This window comes from Schistocerca americana, chromosome 8 (assembly GCF_021461395.2).
Source record: "Schistocerca americana isolate TAMUIC-IGC-003095 chromosome 8, iqSchAmer2.1, whole genome shotgun sequence".
In the NCBI taxonomy this organism is placed as follows: Eukaryota; Metazoa; Arthropoda; class Insecta; order Orthoptera; family Acrididae; genus Schistocerca; species Schistocerca americana.
Genome location: NC_060126.1, coordinates 327,018,950 through 327,045,473, shown reverse-complemented (window position 1 = coordinate 327,045,473; position 26,524 = coordinate 327,018,950). Strand labels below are relative to the sequence as shown.

The following is a 26,524-nucleotide window of genomic DNA, read 5'->3' as shown; positions in this document are numbered from 1 at the left end:
TCAGTGTGTTGTCTCGGTCGAGCGACTATTAATTTGTCCCAAAAGTGCGTAGTATGAGTACGATGCATTCAGCAACTGCAACACAGACGGAGAATTACATAAGTACAGTGAACGTTATAACATAATGCTGTTTCAACGTTACACTTCCTTAGTTCTATGTCTCTCATTTACACAGCTCTCATTCACATATTATGACGGCTAATGTACATTAATATTAGTTACTAAGCACAAAGACAGAATGAAAGAGACTGAACTACACTCCTGGAAATTGAAATACGAACACCGTGAATTCATTGTCCCAGGAAGGGGAAACTTTATTGACACATTCCTGGGGTCAGATACATCACATGATCACACTGACAGAACCACAGGCACATAGACACAGGCAACAAAGCATGCACAATGTCGGCACTAGTACAGTGTATATCCACCTTTCGCAGCAATGCAGGCTGCTATTCTCCCATGGAGACGATCGTAGAGATGCTGGATGTAGTCCTGTGGAACGGCTTGCCATGCCATTTCCACCTGGCGCCTCAGTTGGACCAGCGTTCGTGCTGGACGTGCAGACCGCGTGAGACGACTCTTCATCCAGTCCCAAACATGCTCAATGGGGGACAGATCCGGAGATCTTGCTGGCCAGGGTAGTTGACTTACACCTTCTAGAGCACGTTGGGTGGCACGGGATACATGCGGACGTGCATTGCCCTGTTGGAACAGCAAGTTCCCTTGCCGGTCTAGGAATGGTAGAACGATGGGTTCGATGACGGTTTGGATGTACCGTGCACTATTCAGTGTCCCCTCGACGATCACTAGTGGTGTACGGCCAGTGTAGGAGATCGCTCCCCACACCATGATGCCGGGTGTTGGCCCTGTGTGCCTCGGTCGTATGCAGTCCTGATTGTGGCGCTCACCTGCACGGCGCCAAACACGCATACGACCATCATTGGCACCAAGGCAGAAGCGACTCTCATCGCTGAAGACGACACGTCTCCATTCGTCCCTCCATTCACGCCTGTCGCGACACCACCGGAGGCGGGCTGCACGATGTTGGGGCGTGAGTGGAAGACGGCCTAACGGTGTGCGGGACCGTAGCCCAGCTTCATGGAGACGGTTGCGAATGGTCCTCGCCGATACCCTGGGAGCAACAGTGTCCCTAATTTGCTGGGAAGTGGCGGTGCGGTCCCCTACGGCACTGCGTAGGATCCTACGGTCTTGGCGTGCATCCGTGCGTCGCTGCGGTCCGGTCCCAGGTCGACGGGCACGTGCACCTTCCGCCGACCACTGGCGACAACATCGATGTACTGTGGAGACCTCACGCCCCACGTGTTGAGTAATTCGGCGGTACGTCCACCCGCCTCCCGCATGCCCACTATACGCCCTCGCTCAAAGTCCGTCAGCTGCACATACGGTTCACGTCCACGCTGTCGCGGCATGCTACCAGTGTTAAAGACTGCGATGGAGCTCCGTATGCCACGGCAAACTGGCTGACACTGACGGCGGCGGTGCACAAATGCTGCGCAGCTAGCGCCATTCGACGGCCAACACCGCGGTTCCTGGTGTGTCCGCTGTGCCGTGCGTGTGATCATTGCTTGTACAGCCCTCTCGCAGTGCCCGGAGCAAGTATGGTGGGTCTGACACACCGGTGTCAATGTGTTCTACTTTCCATTTCCAGGAGTGTACTATAATTGCAGTCAGTTCTATTTCGCGGTATTCATTTCATAACTGAGGTCAGAAAAAAAACACTGATGCCTTGAAGAAACTGTTATTTAGCACACAGTTTTTAATTGAATGCTTTAGTTAGGAAGTGTTAGACTATTTTAGAGAACGGACAAGACATAAAATTATAAAACACAGTTATGTGATGTGTCTGCGTGACAGAGACTTTTAATACTGGCTGAAAATACCGTTAAACCTCAACGTAGTACATGCTACAGTAAAATGCCAGTGTCCTTGAAGAAGATGTTTGTATTATTATTCCAAAGTTCCATTATTACTCTTACTGCACGTTTCTATAGGATGCACATATTGTTAAGACCGGAAAATCAAACAGTTAAATAGAATTTTGTTGCACACAAATATATCATAAAGGACGAAGATTGGGGTGTTTAAAACTACTGTAGAAAACATAGCAACGTACGCGACAGAAACGTAGGAAATACCTGAAAAAATATAAAGGAACTTATTCACACTGGAGGTTTGGTTTCGGTGGTTTTACTGTTGGTTGGCACTACGGGATGGGATTACAAATAAAGACACATGTGAGAACTTGAACCAGGACACCACTTTAATGGATACGATTGAAACAAAGCGACTGAGACCTAATGGCCACGTAAACCGTTAGGGTGAGGGCAGATGGCGTAAGAAGATGATGGAGAGGCTTCTAGGTGATAGAGCAGGAAACAGGTGTCCGAAAACTATATGGAAGATGGAATCAGAAGAGCTACACTGGGGAGGAACTTACAGTCTTGTTTTATTAAATCATGATACAAAAAATAAACAATAAGATATCTATATGTAAAAATATGCTACTTTTGACTACAGGATATTGGGCTGTGACAAGATTGTCACTTCGCTTGTAAATATAATTGACAAAGGTAGTATTTAAACTGTATTAACGACAGATATTTTCTAACAGAATTTCTGAAGCTGATGATTAACGTTATGCATGTATAATTAATTCTGCGATTTCCGTATTTTAAGAAGACTGAGATATGGAAAATCGTAAGTAGGGGTACAGTACATTTTCCATAAAGAGCTTAGGTGTGAGACTGCTTTGTACCAGATTGAAACACCACTAGCAGAATGCCAAAAAATTCTCCGCCATGTATAGATAGCGTCAGAAATAATTACTCTCGTTTTCATGAATGACGTGTAACAATAATCACACTGGATGGAAGATGGCGATTCTGAGAAAAAAGGCTCTTGTTTAGGAAGAAAACTTTACGTCCAGTACTTTCTGAAATGATTACCCCTTGCAATGTGGAGAGGGAAACAAACAACTGCCCAATACAAAGGATTTTTCTAGGATGAAAAAATAGGTGAGTTGTAAAGAGAACGAAATCATCAGGAGAACGCATGTGTCAATATGGGTTCTCTAGGGGCGGTGAAACTGAATAATCTAGCTACAGATGGTAGAATTATTCCTTTGTTACTTCTACTACGGCAAACTGGCTCATTCTTACCTCCACTTACTTCCACAGTTTATAGAAATTTGAACCAGAGAAGTTCTGTTGGAGCAGTATAGGGGGAATATTTTACAGACCATCGAAAAATAAAATATTGGATAATGATTCGGTAAAGAGAGGTGAGCAGATCACAAAGAACTCTACAGTCTACAGAAACAGACTTCGAAAGCAAATCTAGAAGACGTAGATGGTGTTACATTTTGGAACTATAGAGGATTTACAGTCTTAATTGGGAGACCAATGTCTAGAATTAGTGAAGCGCCTTTGTTCAGCAACATACTACAAACGATTACTCTTAAATGTGATTTAAAAAGGAAGAAACTAGTTTTTCTTCTCCTTTCCACTCAGTAATGGGTTATGCAGTCATCTTCTGGAAAAACGCTGCTTATAAGTATATTATTCTCGGAATACAGAAGAGTCGTGTAAGAGTTACATGTTGTGTTAACTCAACAGTATCCTTCAGAAACCTCTTTAAAAAACGTTCTGTTTTGCCTACAACGCCCCAACGCATATATCCATCAATTTTTTTTTTTTTTTTGGCTGTTACTCCAATTTTCTCTTTTCTGAAAAAAATAGTCAATAGTATAAATGTAACACTAGGATCAAAGCCAAAAGGAAAATCTAGAAAGAGTTCAGGAATTAACATTAGCATAGAAAGGAGTCAAATAAACGGGTACACATGAATGCAAAACCGTTGCAGAGCGTATTAACCGTCATTTAGATAATGTTGTGAACACTGAATTAGAGAACTTTCTGTTGGTCAACTCCGGCTCTACTGAACATCTTGAAAGAAAATCTCAACTTTCATATTATTTCATGATTAGAATTAGCATTTTGAAACAATTGTCTTTCGCAATTTTATCTTTCGTAATGTTTCGTCATCTTCGTATCTCACTGAAATTAAAAGCATATTCGTATGTGACTGCTGCCTACATCCCAGTGACCACTTTGTGCGGTATGTATGGAACACATCTGAAACAGGACGACTTCAAAACTGGTGGCATTTTGACACTAAAAATACAGTATTCCTGTGACACACAGAGATATTTTTCCCTTATGCCCTCCGATTGATGTGAAAGCCCAGGATTGTGGTATCGAGGAAAGGTAAGCTTTGTTGGTTGCAGTCTAGAGAAAAGCACACTTGATCTTGACCTTTACTAATTAAAAGTCGTTCATTATGGTCTTACTATACCCACGTACTATCTAGTATTTTCATAGTATGGAGATATTTAGGACTACTACGGCATTCACAAGTTGAAACTTCTGGAATTTACTAGAGCAAACGTGTGAAATACAGCCACAGCTGGTACTTCCTTCGAATTTAGAGACTCATATTCATGTCAGAAACTGATTCATGTATGGTATATGCATTCAGATGAACTGTTTTTGTACGTGATGTGATGAGATTAAATCAATGTACTGGTTAGACATGCAGCGTTTGTAGACTTAGAGAAAGCTTCTCACAATGTTGACTGGAATACTCTCCTTGAAGTTCTGAAGGAAAGAGGGCATTTTCAACTTATTCAGAAACCAGACGCTAGTGGTAAGAGTCTAAGGGCACGAAAGGGAAGCAGTGCTTAAGAATGGAGTGAGACAGGGTTGTAACTTATTACAAATTTTATTCACTTCATGCACAGAGTAAGTAGTAAAGCAAACGAACGAACCATTTATAGTAGGAATTTACATTCAGGGAGACGAAACAGATATTTTAAGGTTTGCCGATGACAGTGTAATTCTGTCAGAGACAGCCAAGGACTAGGAAGTGCATTTGAACGAAACGGACAGCGACTTAAATGAAGAGTTTAAGATGAACATTAATGAAAGTAAAACAGGGATAATGGAATGCAGCCGACTTCAAGTAGGTGATACTGAAGGAGTTAGAGTAGGAAACGAGACACTTCAAAAAGTAGATGAGTTGTTCTGCTTGGACGTTAAAAGAACTGATTATGGCCGAAGTAGTGACGATATAAAATGTAGACTCGTAATGGCAAGGAAAGCATTTCTGAAGAAGGGAAATTCTATAACATCGAATGCAGATATAAGCGTTAGGTAGCCTTCTCTGAAGATATTTGAAGTTAGGAATGCATGGAAGTGAAATGCGTGATAAAGAGGTTAGACAAAAAGAGAATAGAAGCTTTCGAAATGTGGTGCTACAGAGGAATGCTAAAGGTTAGATGAGTAGATGACGTAACTAATGAGGAGGTACTGAACAGAATTGGATAGGCAAGAAATTTATAGTACAGTCTGACTAATTGAAAGGATTGGTTGATAGGCCAAATCCTGAGACATCAAAGGTTCACCAATTTAGTACTGGCCGCGCTGAGTGGCCGCACGGTTTGAGGCGCCCTGTCACGGACTGCGCGGCCCCTCTCGCCGGAGATTCGAGTCCTCCCTCGGGCACGGGTGTGTGTGTTGTTCTTAGCATAAGTTAGTTTAGTTAGATTAAGTCATCTGTAAGACTAGGGACCGATGGCGTCAGCAGTTGGGTCCCTTAGGAATTCACACACATTTGAACATTTGGAAAAAATTGTACATGTGGGATGTGTGGGAGTAAACATTATTAAGGACAACCAAGAGATGAGTACAGTAAGGAGATTCATAAACATGTATGTTGCCGCAGTTATTCGGAGGTGAAGAGGTTTGCATAGGATAGAGCAGCATGGAGAGCTGCATTGAACCAGTCTTCGGACTGAAACCCAAACAAAACAGTAACAACAACAACAAGAGACTTGTGATGAGCTTTTTGTTGCTTCTGTATTTACTTTTGCTAGCAGTAGTACACTCTCCGACTTTATAGAAGCAAAATACGCATCGCAATGACATGTTTCAGACCACAGTTCTTAACAAAAGATAAAATAGTGTGAAATACACAGTAGAAAAAACAGAAAAAAATCACGAGATGTGTACAATCAGATTTCACGTAGCACAGTGTATTTCATCGCATAGTGATATCACTAAAGTTATTAGATCTTGTGAATATAGTTATATCTTAAATTCTTTCCAATAATGAGGTTATTAAAAAATTCAGTAATGTAACCAGCCGTACAAACATTAAAGGGAAACTGAAGCTTGAGAAGTAAAATGTGTGCCAACATGATAATAATGGGGCTGCTGCTGCTACTTACTGGAGTTTAATGCTAGACACTCACCGAGACAAAGGCAGCCCTGTTGATGGGGTAGAGGTGCCCAGCAGTCAGAACCAGCGGCTTCTGGGCCCGGCTGATGAGGATCCTCAATGCGCGCTTGAAACGCTCGCTGGCCCCCACCCACGAACAGTTGTAGGCCGCTGAAGACACCGCTTCCGCCTGTGGGCAGTACTATTAACTGTACGTGCTTCATATATACATATGCTGTGAGGATAAAAGCAGCGATCCAAGCAAGTATCTATTACGTTTATTTAATTACACTCTATGATCATCAACTTGTCCTAAGGTGTTCAATTTCAGTACATGAGGTACACCTCTCTCTGATGCCAATTTGGCTTTATTATATTAAGATATGTTTCAAAAAGATCTGCAGATCTGAGATCGATAGTTTGAAGACTGGATTTAAAGAACCAGCTTCTTCATATATATATATATATATATATATATATATATATATATATATATATATATAGGGTGATTGTAATTAAACTTTCAGACCGCTGTAGAAACAACACTACTGGTCATAATGACGTCAAATTGCAACGGAGTATTATCGGAGAATGGGGAAAACGTATGACAGAATAAAAATAAATAGTTACAAACTGTAGCAATAGATGCCGCTGTAAGCATCATAATTTAATCGTGGTCGACTACAAATGACAAATGAATCGTACAACAAGGCCTAAGGTATATGTATAACGTTACTACAGTACTACTCAGTGTGCATGGGTATACAGGTGTGATACTGTTAGTTACGTAAGCCCATTCACCTTGGCAATGTCAAATCACATCGGATGGGAAAAATCGGTTTTTAATTGTCCTGAGGCGAAAAAAACCATGAAAAGCATCAATCAGAATCAAATTGGATTATTAATTTCCGTGTGACTGGCGCAAAACACGTCCACCGTTTTCTGCAACAAGTTTCGAGAAACACCATGTTCCTCAACTGATCGAAGTGTTTCCGCGGTCACATTCAGAATGTGTTGCGCAATGCGTTCCTTCATAGCAACTGAGTTTTCAGTCGGAAGACTGAACACAACATCTTTCAGATAGTCCCACAGCCAGAAGTCACACGGATTAAGATCCGGTGATCGGGAAGGCAGGGCTGTAGGGAAATGGCGGCTGATGATTCTAGCATTTCCGAAATGGCGCTTCAGCAGCTGCTTAACTGGATTTGCAATGTGCGGAGGTACGCCATCTTGCATAAAAATGATAACATCCACACATCCACGCTGTTGGAGACCTAGAATGACGTGGTTGCGCAAAAGGCACTCATAGCGCGTACTACTGATGGTACAGGTAATAGGATCTAAAGAACGTGTCTTCGAAAATTGGGTCCTATGATAAATGGCGCGTAAACCCGCACCACTCAGTGACCTTTTCAGGATGAAGTGGTACTGGTTGATTTACTTGTGGCCGGCCGCTGTGACGGAACCGTTCTAGGCCTACAGTCCGGAACCGCGCTGTTGCTACGGTCGCAGGTTCGAATCCTGCCTCGGGCATGGATTTGTGTGATGTCCTTAGATTAGTTACATTTAAGTAATTCTATGTATAGGGGACTGATGATCACAGTTATTAAGCCCCATAGTGCTTAGAGCCATTTGAACCATTTCCGTGTGGACTTTCCGTTGCCCATATTCGACAATTCTGTGTACTGACGTATCCTGTCAGACGCAAGTGGGCTTCATCTGTCCACAAAAACTTCCGCAACCAATCACTATCAACTTCTATGCGAGCAAGAAATTCTAAAGCAATTGGTGCACACGGGTAATGTTTAACTGATAGCAAAGAAGGATGTTAGGTAGGATTTTACGCACCGTGCTGACAGGTATGTCCAATTTCTGGCAATTCTCCGTGCACCGCACGTTTCCACACCACCACTCGTCTCCACCGGCATTGCTGTGGCCACTGCTTCGACTGACGTCGAATCAATTCGTTTCCTCGCTCTGCCAGGTTGCACACCAAAAGAACACGTCCTTTCGAATTTCCGAATAATTTTATCCAGACCCACGACAGTCATCTGACCAACGCCTTTTTCCAAACCCTTCAGTGTCCGAAAGTTCTGCAGAGCGACGTGTGCACAGTCATCATTCTTGTAATACAGCTTTACAAGCAGAGCGCGATCCTGCATTGAGGCAGTCATGGCGAACGTTGCTGGCGTGAAAGGAGGAAAAGCCCTGTACCCGGCTTGTTTATACCAACTTCAGTGGGTCGCGCGCCTAATAGGTGTTTTCAACTACGTACTCTAACACATATAGCACCATCTATTGATCAATTTTCACACTATTTTTCTTCTTCTGCCATACATTCTTCCCCTTCTCCGGTAATATTCCATTGCAATTTGACGTCATTCTGAACAGTGGTGTTATTTCCACAGCGTTTTGAAAGTTTAGCTTTAATGACAATCACCCTGTATGTTATGAGAAGTCCCATCGGTTTAGATGACAGATATTACTTTCTTTTACAGTATTATTCTGAATTAGTAAGTCTAACTGACATAGAAATATTTTCTTGTGTGTTAATAATAGACAACATACCTAAAATAGTCCGGAAAACACATAAGTTATTGTGCAGAATGTGCCTTATTTTATGAAATTTTTCAGCTTTATGTACGCCAGATTCCCCAGCCCACGAAAATCGAATTTTCTGTTGGTGTGGTGGGTTGCGTGCTTCAGCGATACAAATAGCCGTACCGTAAGTACAACTACAGAGAAGGGAAATCTGCTGAGCGGTCAGACCAATGTGTGGTTCCGAAGAGGTTCACCGGCCTTTTCAATAGGAACAAGTGTCCGAATGATTGACAGATGTAACCTTGTAACGTAAACCAAAACACTTTTGCTGAATTGTTACTCCAGACGGTTGAAAGCAAGGGTAAGCTACAGCCAGCACTGTTACCGAGGGCATGCAGGTCTACTGTATGGTTAAACGATGATGGAATCCTCTTGGGTTAAATATATTGGAGGTAAGATAGTCCCCCATTCGGATCTCCCGGCGGAAGCTACTAAGGAGGATGTGGGCATTACGAGAAGCAAAACTAGCTTTCTACGGATCAGAGTACGCAGAGTTCTTAATCGGGTAGGTAGGTTAGGAAACTGAAAAAGGGTAATGGGTAGGTTGTTATTAGATATAGTGGAAATTAGTGAAGTTCGGTGACAGGAAGAACAAGACTTCCGATAAGGTGAATAAAGGGTTATAAATACAAACAAAATAGGTTAATGGAGGAGAGAGTTTAGTAGTAGATAAGATAATAGAAAAGCGGGTAACCTTCTACCAACCGAGCGAGGTGGCGCAGTGGTTAGACACTGGACTCGCATTCGGGAGGACGACGGTTCAATCCCACGTCCGGCCATCCTGATTTAGGTTTTCCGTGATTTCCCTAAATCGCTCCAGGCAAATACCGGGATGGTTCCTTTGAAAGGGCACGGCCGACTTCCTTCCCCGTCCTTCCCTAATCCGATGAGACCGATGACCTTGCTGTCTGGTCTCCTTCCTCAAAACAACCAACCAACCAACCAACCAACCTTCCACCAACAACACAGTGAATTATCCTAGCAAAGGTAGACACAAAGTCCACACGTACCACAGTAGTACAAGTTTATATACCAACTAAACTCCTCAGATCATGGTTCAAATGGCTCTAAGCACTATGGGACTTAACATCTGACGTCATCAGTCCCATAGACTTAGAACTGCCTAAACCTAACTATCTAAGGACATCACACACACACCCACGCCTGAGGCAGGATTCCAACCTGCGACACTAGCAGCAGCGAGATTCGGGATTGAAGCGCCTAGGACCACTCGGCCACAGCGCCCGACCCACAGCTCATGAAGAAACTGAAGAAATGTATGAAAGGATAAAAGAAATTGCTCAGATAGTTAAGCGAGACGAAAATTTAATTGTGACAGGGAATTGGAATTCGACAGCAGGAAAAGGAAGTGAGGGAGACATATTAGGTGAATGTGGACTGGGGGAAAGGAAGTGAGGAGTAAGTCGCCTGGTAGAATTTTTCACCGAACATAATTTAATCATCGATAACACTTGGTTCAAGAATCGTGACAAAAGGTTTATACGTGGAAGAGAGGTGGAAACACAGGAAGGTTAGAGACTCAATATATAATTTTAAGACACAGATCTCGTACCAGATTTTAAATTGTAAGACATTTAAAGCGGCAGATGTGGACACTGACTCTAACTTATTGAATATGAAATATGCAAAAAGGTGAAAAATTAAAGCGACGGGCCATGAATAAGTAGAAAGAACGGGAGGCTGTGGGAGCATCAGGCAGCGGTTCACTAGAATAGGGGAGAGCAATACACTAGAGTACAAATGGGTATCTTTAAGAGACGAAATAGTGAAGGCAGCAGAGGTACAAACAGGTAAAAAGACAAAGCGTAGTAGAAATCCTCGGATAGCATAAGAAATTGATGAATGGTGAAAATGAAGCAAATGAAGCAGACGAAAGGGAATACATACGCCTAAAAAATTATATTGACGGGAAGAGCAAAATGTCTAGACAGGAATGGCTAGAGGACGAATGTCACGAATTAGAAGCAGGTGACCCTATGGGGTGATAGATACTCTCTACAGGAAAATTAAAGAGACCTGTAGAGAAAAGAAATGCAGCTGTACGAATATGGAAATCTCAGAAGGAAGACAATTCCTAAGCAAAAAAGGGAAAGCTGAAAAGTGTATGCGGTATATAGAGCGCCTATACAAGAGAGATGTCCATGAGCACAGTTTATGGAAATGGAAGGGGGGTAGATGAAAACAAGATGGAATACATGTCACTGTGAGAAGAATTTGACAGAGCGCTGAAAGACCTAAGTCGAAACAAGGCCCCGGGAGTAGACGACATTCGGTTATAGCTACTGATAGCGTTGAGAGAGCCAGCGATGACAAAACTCTTCCATCTCGTGATCAAGATATATGAAACAGGCGAAATACCCTTTGCTTTAACAAAGAATATGATAATTCCAATTTCAAAGAAAGCCGGTGCCAAGAGGTATGAATATTATGGAACTAACAGTTTAATAAGTCATAAGTTGCAAAACACTAATTCTTTGCAGAAGAATGGAAAATCTGGTAAAAGCCGACCTTGGGGAAGATCAGTTTGCTTTCTGGAGAAATTTAGTAACATATCAGGTAATACTTACGTATCGACTTACCTTAAAAGATAGGTGAAGGAAAGGAAAACCTATATTTGTACAGTTTGTAGAGTTGGAGGAAGCGTTTGACAGTATTGACAAAAGCACTCTCTTCGAAATTCTGAAAGTAGGAGAGGTAAAATACAGAGAGCGAAAGGCTATTTATAACTTGTACGGAAACCAGATGACAGTTTTAAGAGTTAACGGATATTAGAGGGAACAGTGGTAGACAAGGGAATGACACAGGGCTATAGCCGATTCCCTATCTAATTCAGGCTGTACATTGAACAAGCAGAATGAGATTTTCACTCTGCAGCGGAGTGTGTGCTGATATGAAACTTCCTGGCAGATTAAAACTGCGTGCCCGATCGAGACTCGAACTCGGGACCTTTGCCTTTCGCCGGCAAGTGCCCTACCAACTGAGCTACCCAAGCACGACTCACGCCCCGTCCTCACAGCTTTCATATCAGCGCACACTCCGCTGCAGAGTGAAAATCGCATTCTGGAAACATCCCCCAGGCTGTGGCTAAGCCATGTCTCCGCAGTATCCTTTCTTTCAGGAGTGCTAGTTCTGCAAGGTTCGCAGGAGAGCTTCTGTAAAGTTTGGAAGGTTGGAGACGAGATACTGGCAGAAGTAAAGCTGTGAGTAGCGGGCGTGAGTCGTGCACCGGTAGCTCTGATGGTAGAGCACTTGCCCGCGAAAGGCAAAGGTCCCGAGTTCGAGTCTCGGTCGGGCACACAGTTTTAATCTGCCAGGAAGTTTCATACTGAACAAGCTGTAAAGGAAAACACAGAAAAAAATTGCAGTAGGAATTAAAGTTCAGGGAGTGGACATAAAGAAACCTGCAGCAACCGACCTAGTTTTCTCCCGTAACACAGTCTTGTACTTATATCTCAACTATAGAGTCCCATTTTATAGTGATTGTTAGATTTTCATCTGCAGATCAGTACCCTCATCCATTCTCTCGGTCTGTTCATCTTCTGGTTGTGACGTGGGCTTGTATGCCCGAAGCATTGACGTTCCTCTTGTTCACTGGTAATTCTGATGACAATAATCTCATCATGGAAGTGTTCACAGGAACTCACTCCTTCCCTTTCTTGGTATTCTTAATTAATAACATTTTTTGCTGCTGTTCATGTTACCCTACACGTCTGATTGGAAAACCTTATTTTCTTTCCATTTGATTTCCCTGTTGCCTGTTAAACATACACTGAGTATTTCCCCTCTTCTTTTTAAATTTCCTGGCTCCACTTTGGAATTTAGACTTCCAATATTCCACGGCTGTTTTTCTATATTTTCTCATGATTACGTCACACTTGGCAATGCAGTCGGGAAAATGCATGAATGGTTGCAGAAGGTCTTACAATAACGTTCACGTAGTCCACAGCTGTCACGGTTCTTCCGGTTACTTTCACAGATCGCATGGAAGCCCAGTGAAATATCCACCATAGCACAATATTGCCCCTAATAGCCTGCGTTCGTGGCGCGGTGCACTTTTCAATCAGCCGTTCGTCTAGATGGCGGTGAAGCTGGACGCGACCATCGACGTAATTCAACGAGAAATGTGATTCATGTTACCAGGCGACACGTTTTCTTGATCCATGGTGCAGTCTCCACGACACCGCGTCCACTACAGTCGCAATTGAACATGTCGCCGAGTAAAGATCGAAACCCCAGGGGGCGAATTGCTGACGATCCCAATGTTCAACAACATGCCTTGAACGACGTCCCCGGAAGCACTCGTGTCTGCACCACTTTTGTACTCTGTCGTCGTATAAGTCACATATAGCTGACGATCCAGTTTTACAGAGCGGGCAAGTCTCTGACCTCCACATTCCGTCTTGGGGCGTCGATGTCCAATATCTTGTCTCCCACTCTAGCTTTCATCGTACTTCAGCTGCTTCCCATGGTTGTATAAATCTGTGGAGGCTGTCGTGGTCACTTGTTGAAAACTGCCTGTTGACTCCTGTCTCATGATCGTTGACCAACGATTGTTTGACCATTTTTCTGACGTTTCGTCAGCACGAGTGGTTAACACTGTCGAAGCTTCACTGTCCACCAGCGCAAGGGAGGGCGAAACCTTGACAGTGCCAACCACTCGTCTTTGGGAAATGTCACACAAACCGTCAAACAATCGCTGGCCAAAGAACGCGGGATGGACGCCTTTAGACAGTTTCCAGTGATGCCTTTCTTACTATATCACGTGCCCACAATAATACCAGGTATCCTTTAACGTCACGGAGGGCAGTACTCGTAAGGGGAGCATCGATGTTCTATCTGGCTATGATGAATGTAATATACACTACTGGCCATTAAAATTGCTACGAAGATGGCGTGCTACAGACGCGAAATTTAACCGACAGGAAGAAGATACTGTGATATGCAAATGATTAGCTTTTCAGAGCATTCACACAAGGTTGGCGCCGGTGGCGACACCTACAACCTGCTGACATGAGAAAAGTTTCCAATCGATTTCTCATACACAAACAGCAGGTGACCGGCGTTGCCTGGTGAAACGTTGTCGTGATGCCTCGTGTAAGGAGGAGAAATGCGTACCATCACGTTTCCGACTTTGATAAAGATCGGATTGTAGCCTGTCACGTTTAGGGTTTATCGTGTCGCGACAGTGCTGTTTGCGTTGGTCGAAATCCAATGACTATTAGCAGAATATGGGATTGGTGAGTTCAGGAGGGTAATACGGAACGCCGTGCTGGATCGCAACGGCCTCGTATCTCTAGCAGTCGAGATGACAGGCATCTTATCCGCATGGCTGTAACGGATCGAGCAGCCACGTCTCGATCCCTGAGTCAACAGATGGGGACGTTTGCAAGACAACAACCATCTGCACGAACAGTTCGACGACGTTTGCAGCAGCATGGAGTATCAGCTCGGAGACCGTGGTTGCGGGTACCCTTGATGCTGCATCACAGACAGGAGTGCCTGCGATGGTGTGCTCAATGACGAACCTGGGTGCACGAATGGCAAAACGTCATTTTTTCGGATGAATCCAGGTTCTGTTTACAGTATCATGGCTCTGAGCACTATGGGACTTAACACCTGTGGTCATCATTCCCCTAGAACTTAGAACTAATTAAACCTAACTAACCTAAGGACATCACACACATCCATGCCCGAGGCAGGATTCGAACCTGCGACCGTAGCAGTCACGCGGTTCCGGACTGCGCGCCTAGAACCGCTAGACCACCGCGGCCGGCTACAGCATCATGATGGTCGCATCCGTGATTGGCTACATCGCGGTGAACGCACATTGGAAGCGTGTATTCGTCATCGCCATACTGGTGTATCACCCGGCGTGATGATATGGGGTGCCAATGGTTACACGTCTCGGTCACCTCTTGTTCGCATTGACGGCACTTTGAACAGTGGACGTTACATTTCAGATGCCTCTACCCTTCATTCGATCCCTGGGACACCCTACATTCCAGCAGGATAATGCACGACCGCATGTTGCAGATTCTGTACGGGCCGTTCTGGATACAGGAAATGTTCGACTGCTGCCCTGGCCAGCACATTCTCCATATCTCTCACCAACTGAAAACGTGTGGTCAATGGTGGCTGAGCAACTGGCTCGTCACAATACGCCAGTCACTACTCTTCATTGAACTGTGGTATCATGTTGAAGCTGCATGGGCAGCTGTACCTGTGCACGCCATCCAAGCTCTGTCTGAGTCAATGCCCAGGCTTTTCAAAGCAGTTATTAAGGCCAGAGGTGGGTGTTCTGGGTACTGATTTCTCAGGATCTATGCACCCAAATTGCGTGAAAATATAATCACATGTCAGTTCTAGTATAATATATATGTCCAATGAATACCCGTTTATCATCTGCATTTCTTCTTGGTGTAGCAATTTTAATGACCAGTAGTGTATGTATATCCCATTTTCTCAGAAATTATTCGAGGTAATAAAATAAAACTTTGCCTTATCTTAAATATTCGCTGACCTACTGTCTAGTATCTAACTGTATTAGGAATCAAGATATGGATTTTTAATGAAGGTTTTGAGAATTTGTGTAATTTTTAAAAATATTTTTATGATCAAACTATTAGTGCTATCTGCATCGTTGTAGAACCAGGTAAACATAATACCCCTATCAATAAGCGGTGAAAATTTCTTAAGTTTAGCTCAGTAGCTTCTGAGAAACTGAAAAAATTTGCAAAAAAAGTTGATTTTTAGAAATCGCACTTGAAATTTGAAGTAAATAAAAACTCACTGTTGAATGTAGAGACAATCTAAAAAACTACATGTTTTTTATCTTAATGTTTTTGAGGATCGACCGAATGCAGTCTCTTTCCCCGTCTGAGGGATCTGGTTGCTTCTGTTGTATTTTTTACGATATTTTCAGCTTTGGAGACTTTCTGTCTAGCCAGTTTTTGTATGACTCTTTGTATATTATTGTCAGGCTTAAATTCAAATTGCTTCAGAACATTTATCCTTTCTGCATTTACGTCACTGAAGCTGATCACAGCATCACTGACCCAATCTTCAGTACTTCCAGGTTGTAAGGAGTGTGTCAGAACTCTGCGTTACATTGATGAAATTCTGCATCAGTTGTAATTTCTTATTTAAATACGCAGTCAGATAGCTAATCCAAAAGTTAGTTTTAAGTGTTTCATGTAACGATCTGTTGATGGCTTAAATAACACTGAAACTGACACTCTTGCAACACACACGCTGTGTTATGCTGGTTAGATTCCCATTACTGGAGCTCAGGTTGCTTATCGAGTCCATTTTCATAGACGAACATAGGTTTCATTTGTTGTAGGTGCGTTACAAGGTTCACAAAGTCGTCTTTTGGAACCCTGGTTCATTCAACATTGTTGAAGAACTCATTTACATTTCGAGTGTTTCCTGTGAGATATTCCTTCAGAAGATCTGGACGTGCTATATCTCTATACACTGAATTTATTACTGATTCAGTAGCTTCAGGGATGGTATTTCTATGGGTATATATGCAGTTCCTTGTGCCTCAGCTTCGCGGTATTTAAATCAGTCAAATGAACACGAGTTGTGTACTGGCTTCTCATCGCTTGACGTCTCTTGGAGAAACGTTGTCCATACTGCTTTTATCATTTTTGACTAGGTACGTGTCCCGTGTACCGTGTCCTGAAGCTACCGATTCTCTGTGCTCGATGGTGGTGACGGCAAACACAGAGTCCCAGGTCTTTCTTCTTGCGTCTCTATTTGCACAGTGAAATGTTGGGACGTACTGAATTTACACTGGGTCACAGAAAATTAAAGCACTCAGAGAAGAAGGGCGAAATAAAGTGGGTTCTCACTGATTTAGAGGATATGTGATATTATTTTACCGAATACAAAATCGGGTCAAATTAACAGAGAACTAAACTGTATGAGTTCACTCATTAGTATGAAACTGCAATCCCCTCTCGTGTGGATTTATACACTGATTCGATTGGGAAGGTTTCCATATAATCACTGAATACTGATCCTAAGGCAAGCTCGACGGCACCTGTTGCAAATGCTTATTCGTTTCATGAATATCGGCAGTAGGACGAATCTGACGTCAGAGATGGTCCCACATATGATCTGCCGAGGGCAGATCTTGGGATCCTGCTGGCAACGGGAGCATCTGATTGTCACGCAGAAAGTTCATAGAGACACGTGCTACGTGTCAACGAACACTGACACAAGATATTCGTGACACAAGATGTTCGTGACGTTCCTTTATGTCGTCAGAGATCTCTCAATCTCTACCAGCCGTGACCTGAAATCATACAGCCATTGTGCCTCTCCGGAACATGGGTCGTCTCCCCAGGTCGATGGTTATCTGGGTACTTCGGCACAGCGTTTCAATACTGAATACAGTGCGACGACCTTCATCAGCAGTCCATGCTTCCCGGTTACAGGACCACCCCAAGCGCAGCCGTTTGCGCTGTGTCGTTAACGGCAGCATGGGACGATAATTCTCTAGTCCAGCTGACGCTATTCCCCGACAAATGGTGCAGTGTGACAGATTGTTCCACTTTGTCCATTACTTGTTCTCGGATGGGTGGGGTTGATGTGAAAGGATTATTGTGTGCATAGTGTACAATTTGGCGATTCTTCCTTGTGATGGTCAGACATGGTCGGTCGAAACAAATCAGGATAACTTCACCTTCTTTTTCGGGCTGTGTAGATGTTATAGAAAATATGATCTGTATTTCACTTCCGACTAAATCGGAAACGTATTGTGTGCATAACGAAAGATGGGAGTTGGCTTCCACGAGGTTGATTTTAAGGCTTCCTCTTTCAAGTGCTCCACACAAAGGTAGCGATGACGGAACGTCTATTGACTACTGCATAGATTCATTTACAGCAGTGCTCACGAGAGAGAAAATAGATATACGAAAGACGTGTTTCAATTGGTCCATCGTCTCTTCGACGAATTTCTCGCCAATGAACTTTATAGTCTCTCCTATCGTCTTGAGTAAGAAGAAGAGAGCTATATGAAAGATGACATGACTGGCAGTGTGTGAAGTTTGAAATGGCTCAGCCGTTGTACGAAGTCCATCAAGTTTTGAATGTGGTATTCACATTTAGTAATAGATAGGTATTTGGCAAGACTGCATGTTTGGCCATCATTGTTGCTGTGGACGGGACAAGGTGGTATTGCTTTCTCACGAATGTTAGGAAGCCCATATAATCCTGGTAACAACAGTCCTTTTTGTATGATCCTACATATGACAAGAATATAATGAGAAAAGACAACGATACGCATATTTACCAAGCAGTAGTTTGGACGTATACCGATAAGATCTGTTCACCCAGATATTGATGACGCACACGACATTATATCTTTATAGACAGGTATATGTTTCTTATTTTCTATGGAGGCCTACCTGCTGTGTTACGTTGTGAGCCGCCCAACAGTAAAGATAAAGCTGTCCGAGAGGCACGGGAAGAAATCCAGCACACAGGAACACAGCAGTGAAGTTTGTGCCCTACAACAAGAAAGGTACAAAGTACTCACACGCTTCCAGCAACGGTTCGAGAAGCATATCCAATCTTTCCGACATAATTGTAAAGCGCTGTTGCTTCCACATCTGTTTCCTTGCGTGAGCGTGAGTGCTGTGATAGAAAATCCTAGCAAACTTGAGAGCTGTTCTAAACCTTAAGCTGTGCACCTTCCACCTCAGTTAGAGATTCTGGGAAGATAAAGCATCCAATTGCCCGCCAGAGTGCTTTTGTTTGCTTATCTCGCGATCAGGACACAACATCACGCTTTGCCGAGAATCACCAAAAGCTCAACGCAGAAACGAAGCGTTGTGCCGTTAGAACTCCTTCAATCAATACCAGCCTTGACCTGAATCCATATCCGATGGCTTTCCCACACCATGACGACTGGAGTATCACCGCTGTGCTTCTACAAAATATTTTCAGCACGCAACTTTTCACCAGGTAGCCACCATACTCGCCGACTATGGTCAACCAGGTTACTGGAGAATAACGAATCATCGCTAAACAGAGTGCGACGCCATTAATCAGCAGTTCCTTCTTCCCTGTCTCGTCACCACCCCAAACACAGCCGTTTGTATTGTGGTGTTAACAGCAGCCGATGTACAGGGTGGCAATTCTCTAGTCTGACTGCTGCTAATCTCACACCTATGGAGCAGGATGACATAGAGTATTGCGGGGAGTCCATTACTCGCTCTCGGATGGCTCGTGCTGATGTGAAAAGAGTTACAATGTGCTTAGTGCACAATACGATGATCCTTCGTTATGGTGGTCAGATGTGTTGGACTGGAACCTTGACGATGAACTCTTTGGGATGTTCTTGAAAGACACCTCAATATGAAGCCTTACTAGTTATTATAGCTATTGCGTCCCGGAGACCATAAGACAAGGTACTTTTCGGACTAACTGTTGAACTGCCGAATGTGAAATGAAATGGAAAATGGTTTCAAGATTTATCAAGGAATGTATAGTGCTGATGTTGAGTGAACGGTGTAATGCCCGTGCGAGCATAGGACTTTGAACATTCCTCTAGCCAGTGACGTGCCCAATGCGTTTCTATCTTTCATTCTTTGTCTGAAATAAACAACTGGAATCTGTTAATTATTTTTAATCACTCAGTATTACTGATGCGGTATATCAAATCCTATCACTGGAAAAGTGGTTCCTTCAATCTACCGCAATAAATTAGAACAGATACTCAGCAGGACTGTGGTTTAAAAATGGAGTTTTAATCTTTCAGGTAATTAAACGATGAAGTACTGCATGTAACTTTTTTCTGCTGTTCTACAATCTTTGCTAGTATAAAATAAACTATTTTCCGCAAGTGTAAAAAAGGAAATAGCTAAATGTACTGCATACGATGTTTACCATACACAGATATATCAAACTGTGATCAAACTATAGTCACGAACAATCCTGTAACTTTATTCAGCTATGGTTAAATACATGCCTTACATATGTTGCGGGAAACAGCGACACGCACGCGACGAGGACACTGATGGCGAACTGCGTAGTCACAATGGGACTCATTGTACCCTCCAGTTGCTTGACGAAGCTGGAACAGGAGAAAAGTTTCAACGATGTCATCAGATAAATAAACTTCTCACTGGGGATTATCGGGACAGAAAGGAATTGAAAACCATTCTGACAATATCAGTTTCGTCAGGGATAGTGTTGCAAGTCTGTGATGAAAATGTTGTAGCTATCCAAAATGTGTGTGCATTGTTTAACACATAGAAACACCGTCAGACATAGTCGTACTCAGTCTCAGTACTTCAATATTACAGAGAAAGAACAGCACTCAGCGGAAGGGGACAGTATGGATTTATACAAATATTTAACTCATTTCTGCCTTGCTGCTGCCGCTGCCAGGGTTTTAACCGCCTGCCACCCAGGATACTGGAGAGGCCCAGAGTGATTTAAGATTTGCTGCGGAACAAGAGAAATTGCACTCCTGCCACCGTTTTTAATGCAAAATTTTCTGCCATTTTATCTGCGCACCACGACAGTGTAGCTGTTTTTACGGATGGGTCGAAACAGAGGGATTCCGTTGGTTGCTTTGTTGTTTTTCCGGATCGTGTCCTCAAGGTCCGACTGCCTCAGGCGTTTATTGTCTTTGATGCAGAATTGTCTGCAACCTTACGGGCACTGGAGCAGATGAGACGTTCTTCCCGTCCTAAATGTTTTGTCTGTTCCGACTCCCTAAGTGCCCTTCATTCATTGCGACCTTTGTATCCAGTAGATCACACAGTCCAGACCATCCAAGGTGCCCTCCTCCAACCACTGGGGAAGGTGGTGGCTTTTTGCTGGGTTCCGGGGCACGTAGGCATTGCTGGGAACGAAAGGGCGTGCCTCGATCAGCAAGTATTTCAGTGTGCCATCCCCCTGCACGCACTCACCTCGCTGTTGTGTCGGTGGGAAGATGAGTGGCTGGAATTGACTGACAATAAGCTCCGTTTAGTCAAGCCCACAACGCGTGTGTGGTGCACTTCCTTCCAACCCCGTAGACGGGACGAGGTTCCCCTCACTCGGCTTCGAATAGGCCACAGCCCTATGACGCATGGCTTCCTGCTTCGGCGAGAGGGACCGCCAATGTGTGGTGCTTGTGGCGTCCAGGTCACTGTGCGCCACGTTTTATTGGATTGCGTTTTATTTTCTGTCCAGCGGGCCGCGGTTGACCTGCCGGAGGATCTCCCATCTCTTTTAGGAAGTACCCACACGAATGTGGTTAAAGTTTTAAAGGTATGTGACTTGTCCAATGTTTTTACCAACATTTTAGGGAGTGGAGTCTTAATTTGTTCACAGGGTGACACGCTCGCCCATATTTTATGTAAGTGGCCAGCCAATGACAATTTCCTGTGGCATTCCTGAAGCTCCGTTTTCACTTTCTTTACGTTTTACTTTCTTCTACAGCATTTTCCTTCTTCCTTTGTGTGTATGCTTAGGTTTCGCTAAGTCTGTCTACATTAGTTTCTTTTAATGTGCGTCAGAGCGCTGATGACCCCTACGTTGAGCGCCTGTAAGCCCAAACACACACACACACACACACACACACACACAGACACAGACACACACACGCGCGCGTGCGCGCTATTACATTGAGTAACAGTGGAACTCTTGGTAAGAGAGATACGGATCTATTCATATATCTGGTCTATATAAACTAACTAGTGACGATTGTTCCTATTACTCGTTACATACACTTGTCTAATAAGAATTTCATTTGGGGATTAGAAGGGGTTGTGAAGCAGAGATGGTTTAAGTTCGTATTTGGAAACTGTTTTCACTGTCTGGCAGCATCTTTAAGTCAGATATCAAGAAAAATGTGATGCCTGAAGGAAAGCGAAGGGAAAGATGCCAATCACTCTCACTTGCACTTGGAGCTAAGACGCAAACTCTCGCCATACATGGAGAAATAACGTAATACGGAAGAGAGATGCAGGATCAAAATAGAATATGTGTTGAGACTTGCGCAGTCTATCCGAAGTAATCTGTAAGTAACCCTTTTGGGCGTATGTTCATCTCGAATATCCTAAGCTCTTCTTATTCACTTGTACAAATCATAATTAACAGAGTCCAACTTCTCCTAAAACATGTATCTTTGTGATTGCGCCCCCACGTGATCCACTCTTGTGTCGTTAGGGTGAACTGTACTTTTTAGAACTTCGTGTTTCTTCACGCACACCCCACAGTTGTTTCCTTTTGTTTTAAGTAGAATTTAAGAAAATTTCTTTTGTTGAAACTGAAGACAAGGCATGCATGGCGCAGTCGCCGAGAAGTTGTGTCAACTCACTACGAGTTGTTTATTACTGCTTATGTGTGTGCTCCACTACTGTAAAACTTCAGAATGATATTTCCACTCTGCAGGGAAGTGTGCGCTGACATTACGTACCGCAGTGAAGCCTGAAGTCAGAACCTTTGTCATTCTTCGCTAAGTGCTCTACCGACTCGCGTTCTGTCCTCAAAACCTTTTTTCCGTCAGTACCTCATCTCCTATCATCCAAGTTTCGCAGAAGTTCTCCTTCGAAACTTGCACGACTGGCTCTCCTGGAAGAAAGGATACTGCCATACTTCGGACACATTGCTTAGCCATAGTCTTGGGGATGTTTCCAGAATGAAATTTTCGCTCTGCATAGGGGAGCTGAGTTCATTTCAGTCAAGAATTTGGACAAGTTGAAGACGCTAAGCATAGATATAGCTCTCATAAATAACGTTCGTTTCCTGTGGGATTGAAATGGGCTACGAAGAGTCTTAAAGTGACATGTCAGTTTTTTCTCCAGGAGTGCTACATCAACAAGTTTCGCAGGAGAGCTTCTGTGAAATTTTGAAGGAAGGAGATGGTGGAAGTAAAGCTGTGAGGACGGGTCTTGAGTCATGCTTGGGTAGGTCAGTCGGTAAAGCACTTGCTTGCGAAATTCAAAGGTCCTGAGTTCGGGTCACGGTCCGATACACAGTTTCAATCTGGGAGGAAGTTTTCATATCAACGCTAGTTACTGCTGCAAAGTGTAAATTTCATTCTGCAGTATGATAGCTGGCTGCGGTGGCGAAGCGGTTCTAGGCGCTTCAGTCCGGAACCGCGCGGCTGCTACGGTCGCAGGTTCGAATCCTGCCTTGGGCATGGGATGTGTGTAATGTCCTTAGGTTAGTTAGGTTTAAGTAGTTCTAAGTTCTAGGGGACTGATGACTTCAGATGTTAAGTCGCATAGTGGTCAGAGCCATTTGAACCATTGGAACCTGCAGTATGATAACAGTCAAGCAATATTAAGCAACACGTTGTGACATGACGCCACTTCACGGGCATTGCGGCATGGGATCATCGTCTAGAATTTCAACAAAATTTGTGTTACACTCCTCATTAAAGCAGAAGGAAAACAACTATGGAATATGCATGAAGAAACAAGAAGTTCGAAAAAATGAGGACCACTCTATCGTGGCATCCTCTGTGGAATACATCGCCAAGTTAAAGAATCTGCGATTAGACTAATTAACAAACCAAAAAAACCAAAAAACTAGATTCGGAACTCGCTCACCGCAACAAATGCGTCACGTTGCATTGGCTGTAAATATGTCGATGAATATTCAGGCACTGAAAAAGAGTTTTCATTTAAAGTGAAAGTAAATAATTGTCCACTACATCTCTGCTATTCACAATAAAGTGCCTGGCAGAGGGTTCAATCAACCACCTTCAAGCTGTCTCGCTACGGTTCCACTCTCGAAGCACGAAGAGGAAAAACGAGCACTTACATTTTTCTGTATGAGCCCTGATTTCTCTTATTTTATCGTGATGATAATTTCTCCCTATGTAGGTGGGTGTCAACATAATGTTTTTGCAGTCGGAGGAGAAAACTGGTAATTGAAATTTCATGAGTGGGTCCCGTCGCAACGAAAAACGCCTTTGTTTTGATGATTGCCACTCCATTTGACGTATCATGTCTGTGGCACTATCTCCCCTATTTCGTGATGATACAAAACGAGCTGCCCTTCTTTGAACTTTTTCGATGACATCCGTCAGTCCCACCTGATGCGGATCCCACACCGCACAGCAATGCTCCAGAATAGGGCGGACAAGCGTGGTGTAAGCAGTCTCTTTAGTAGACTTGTTCCACCTAAATGTTCTGCCAATGAATCGCAGTTTTTGGCTTCCTCTACCCACAAGATATTCTATGTGATCTTTCCAGTTTTGGTTATTTGAAATTGTAAAACCTAAGTATTTATTTACAGCCTTCAGATTTGTGTGACTTATCGCGTAATCGAAATTTAGCGGATGTCTTTCAGTGAATAACTTCACACTTTCAGTTATTGAGGGTCAATTGCCACTTTTCGCACCCTACAGATATCTTATCTAAATCATTTTCCAATTAGTTCTGGTCATCTGATGACTTTACAAGATGGTAAATTATAGAATCATCTGCAAACAACCCAAGGCGGCTACTGAGATCTCCTCCTATGTCGTTAATATACAAATAGGACAGTAACAATAGAGGGCATATAACACTTCCTTCGGGAACGCCGGATTTTATTTCAGTTTTACTCGATGACATCCCGTCTATTATTACGAACTGTGACCTTTCTGACAGGAAATCGCGAATCCAGTCGCACAACTGCGGCGATATTCCATAGGCACACTGTTTGTTCAGAAGACGCTTGGAAGGAGCGGTGTCGAAAGCCTTCTGGAAATCTGAAAATATGGAACCCAAGGCGGCTACTGAGATCTCCTCCTATGTCGTTAATATACAAATAGGACAGTAACAATAGAGGGCATATAACACTTCCTTCGGGAACGCCGGATTTTATTTCAGTTTTACTCGATGACATCCCGTCTATTATTACGAACTGTGACCTTTCTGACAGGAAATCGCGAATCCAGTCGCACAACTGCGGCGATATTCCATAGGCACACTGTTTGTTCAGAAGACGCTTGGAAGGAGCGGTGTCGAAAGCCTTCTGGAAATCTGAAAATATGGATCAATTTGACATCCCCTGTCGATGGCCCTCATTACTTCATTAGTATAAAGAGCTAGGTGTGTTTCACAAGAACAATATTTTCTGAATCCTTGCTGACTATATGTCAATAAACCGTTTTCTTCGAGGTAGTTCATAATGTTCGAACACAGTGTATGTTCCAAAACCCAACTGCAAATCGACGTTAATGGTATGGGCTTGTAGTTCAGCGGATTACTCCTACTTCCCTCTTTGAGTGTTGGTATTAGATGAGCGATATTCCAGTCTTTAGGTAAAATTTTTAACTGCGAGTGAGGATCCGGACTGGATCACAGAAATTTCAAATGTAGGGAGCGATTACTGTAACCGACTGTGCTACAAAAGCCCGACCGAAGACGCCTGCCTTCAAGGCAATACATTTCTGCTATCTTTCAAACCGTACATAAGTTCTCCAACACGCCTTGCATGACTAGCAATGTCAAAATCCATTTTCCAAACACTCTGCTATGCTCTGGTAATTTTTCTGCAATATTTTTAATTGCAGGCATGCTAGTCCCGCAAAGTATGAAACTTGATAGGTAGGAGGGGGATTGTAGGATGTAGAGAGGTGATAGTACCGGTAGAAGATTTAGCCACGAATGAAAAAATAATGGCTCTGAGCACTATGGGACTTAGCATCTGAGGTCATCAGTCCCCTACACTTTGAACTACTTAAACCTAACTAACCTAAGGACATCACACACATCCATGCCCGAGGCAGGATTCGAACATTCGACCGTAGCGGTCGCGCGGTTCCAGACTGAAGAACCTAGAACCGCTCGGCCACTGGCTGCCCATGTTAATCCTAGATAACGTACCTGAGAAGCTTGTGATGAACTTCGACGCAAAGGCACAGTTCTTCGTACATTTTGTCCGAAACCTTTTTCGTCGTCTGCGCTGCGCAAGAGGAGACCCCCTGCTCGATTCTGACGCCCTGGATGCGCGACGCCAGGGCCTCCAGCTGCGCGGTAACCAGCATCATGACCGTCACGAAGAGGCAGTCGACCCCCAGGCTGAACTGCGTCGTCCAGGCGGCCGCCATGCACTGGAGGGCGAACGAGAGCGCGTAGAAGTGTCTGTTGTCGTCCCATTGGTGCTGCGCCAAGGGCAGGCGGTGCTCGGCCCTGTTGACGACGAGTGGCATGGGGAACCAAGTGACGTACTGCGACGCCATGAGCATCAGCATGGCCAGGGTGAGACGGGCCGCCCGCCTCTGCGCCGCCAGCACGAGCTCCGGCAGCGCTGCCTGTTTGGAGCAGGGCGCACCCTCAATCATCAAAACGTCTGCGTGCCGCACTAGGGAGTTGTACTGCTGCCTGTGCAGCACGAAGAGGGCCAGCTTGACGGTGCTGCCGCCGATGTTGAAGGTGGCCATGAGCACCATAGTCGACTGCTCCATGTCGCCCCAGCTGAAGTAGCACGACAGCGCGCTCTCTGTGGTGTGCCACACGCCCAGGGCGAAAGCGAACAGGGTGTACACATTGAACAGCGGGGATCGCCAGAGGGGCCACGCCCCACAAAGGCATAGTTGGCGGATGTTCAGCTTCAGGACGGATCGTCCGCTCGCTGACCAGGATAGTGGCTTTTCCAT

At 44.0% G+C, this 26,524-nt stretch overlaps 1 protein-coding gene across 1 annotated transcript; it reads right to left on the bottom strand.

Moving 5' to 3' along the window:
• LOC124545831 (odorant receptor Or2-like) lies at positions 1-26,524 on the bottom strand. Its single transcript, XM_047124788.1, has 5 exons — positions 25,752-26,524; positions 19,909-20,008; positions 18,339-18,440; positions 6,335-6,490; positions 1-75 (listed from the first exon to the last, which is right to left on the bottom strand). Exons 1-5 carry the CDS (start codon positions 26,522-26,524, stop codon positions 1-3), a joined length of 1,206 nt encoding a protein of 401 aa, XP_046980744.1.

Excerpts from the sequence above, each read along its gene's own strand:
- LOC124545831 (XM_047124788.1), bottom strand. The coding sequence starts at position 26,524 with ATGGAAAAGCCACTATCCTGGTCAGCGAGCGGACGATCCGTCCTGAAG. Across the intron at positions 20,009-25,751 it reads GTTCATCACAAGCTTCTCAG|CTTCGTCAAGCAACTGGAGG; the intron begins GTACGTTATCTA and ends CTCCTGTTCCAG. Across the intron at positions 76-6,334 it reads ACAGGGCTGCCTTTGTCTCG|TTGCTGAATGCATCGTACTC; the intron begins GTGAGTGTCTAG and ends TCTGTGTTGCAG.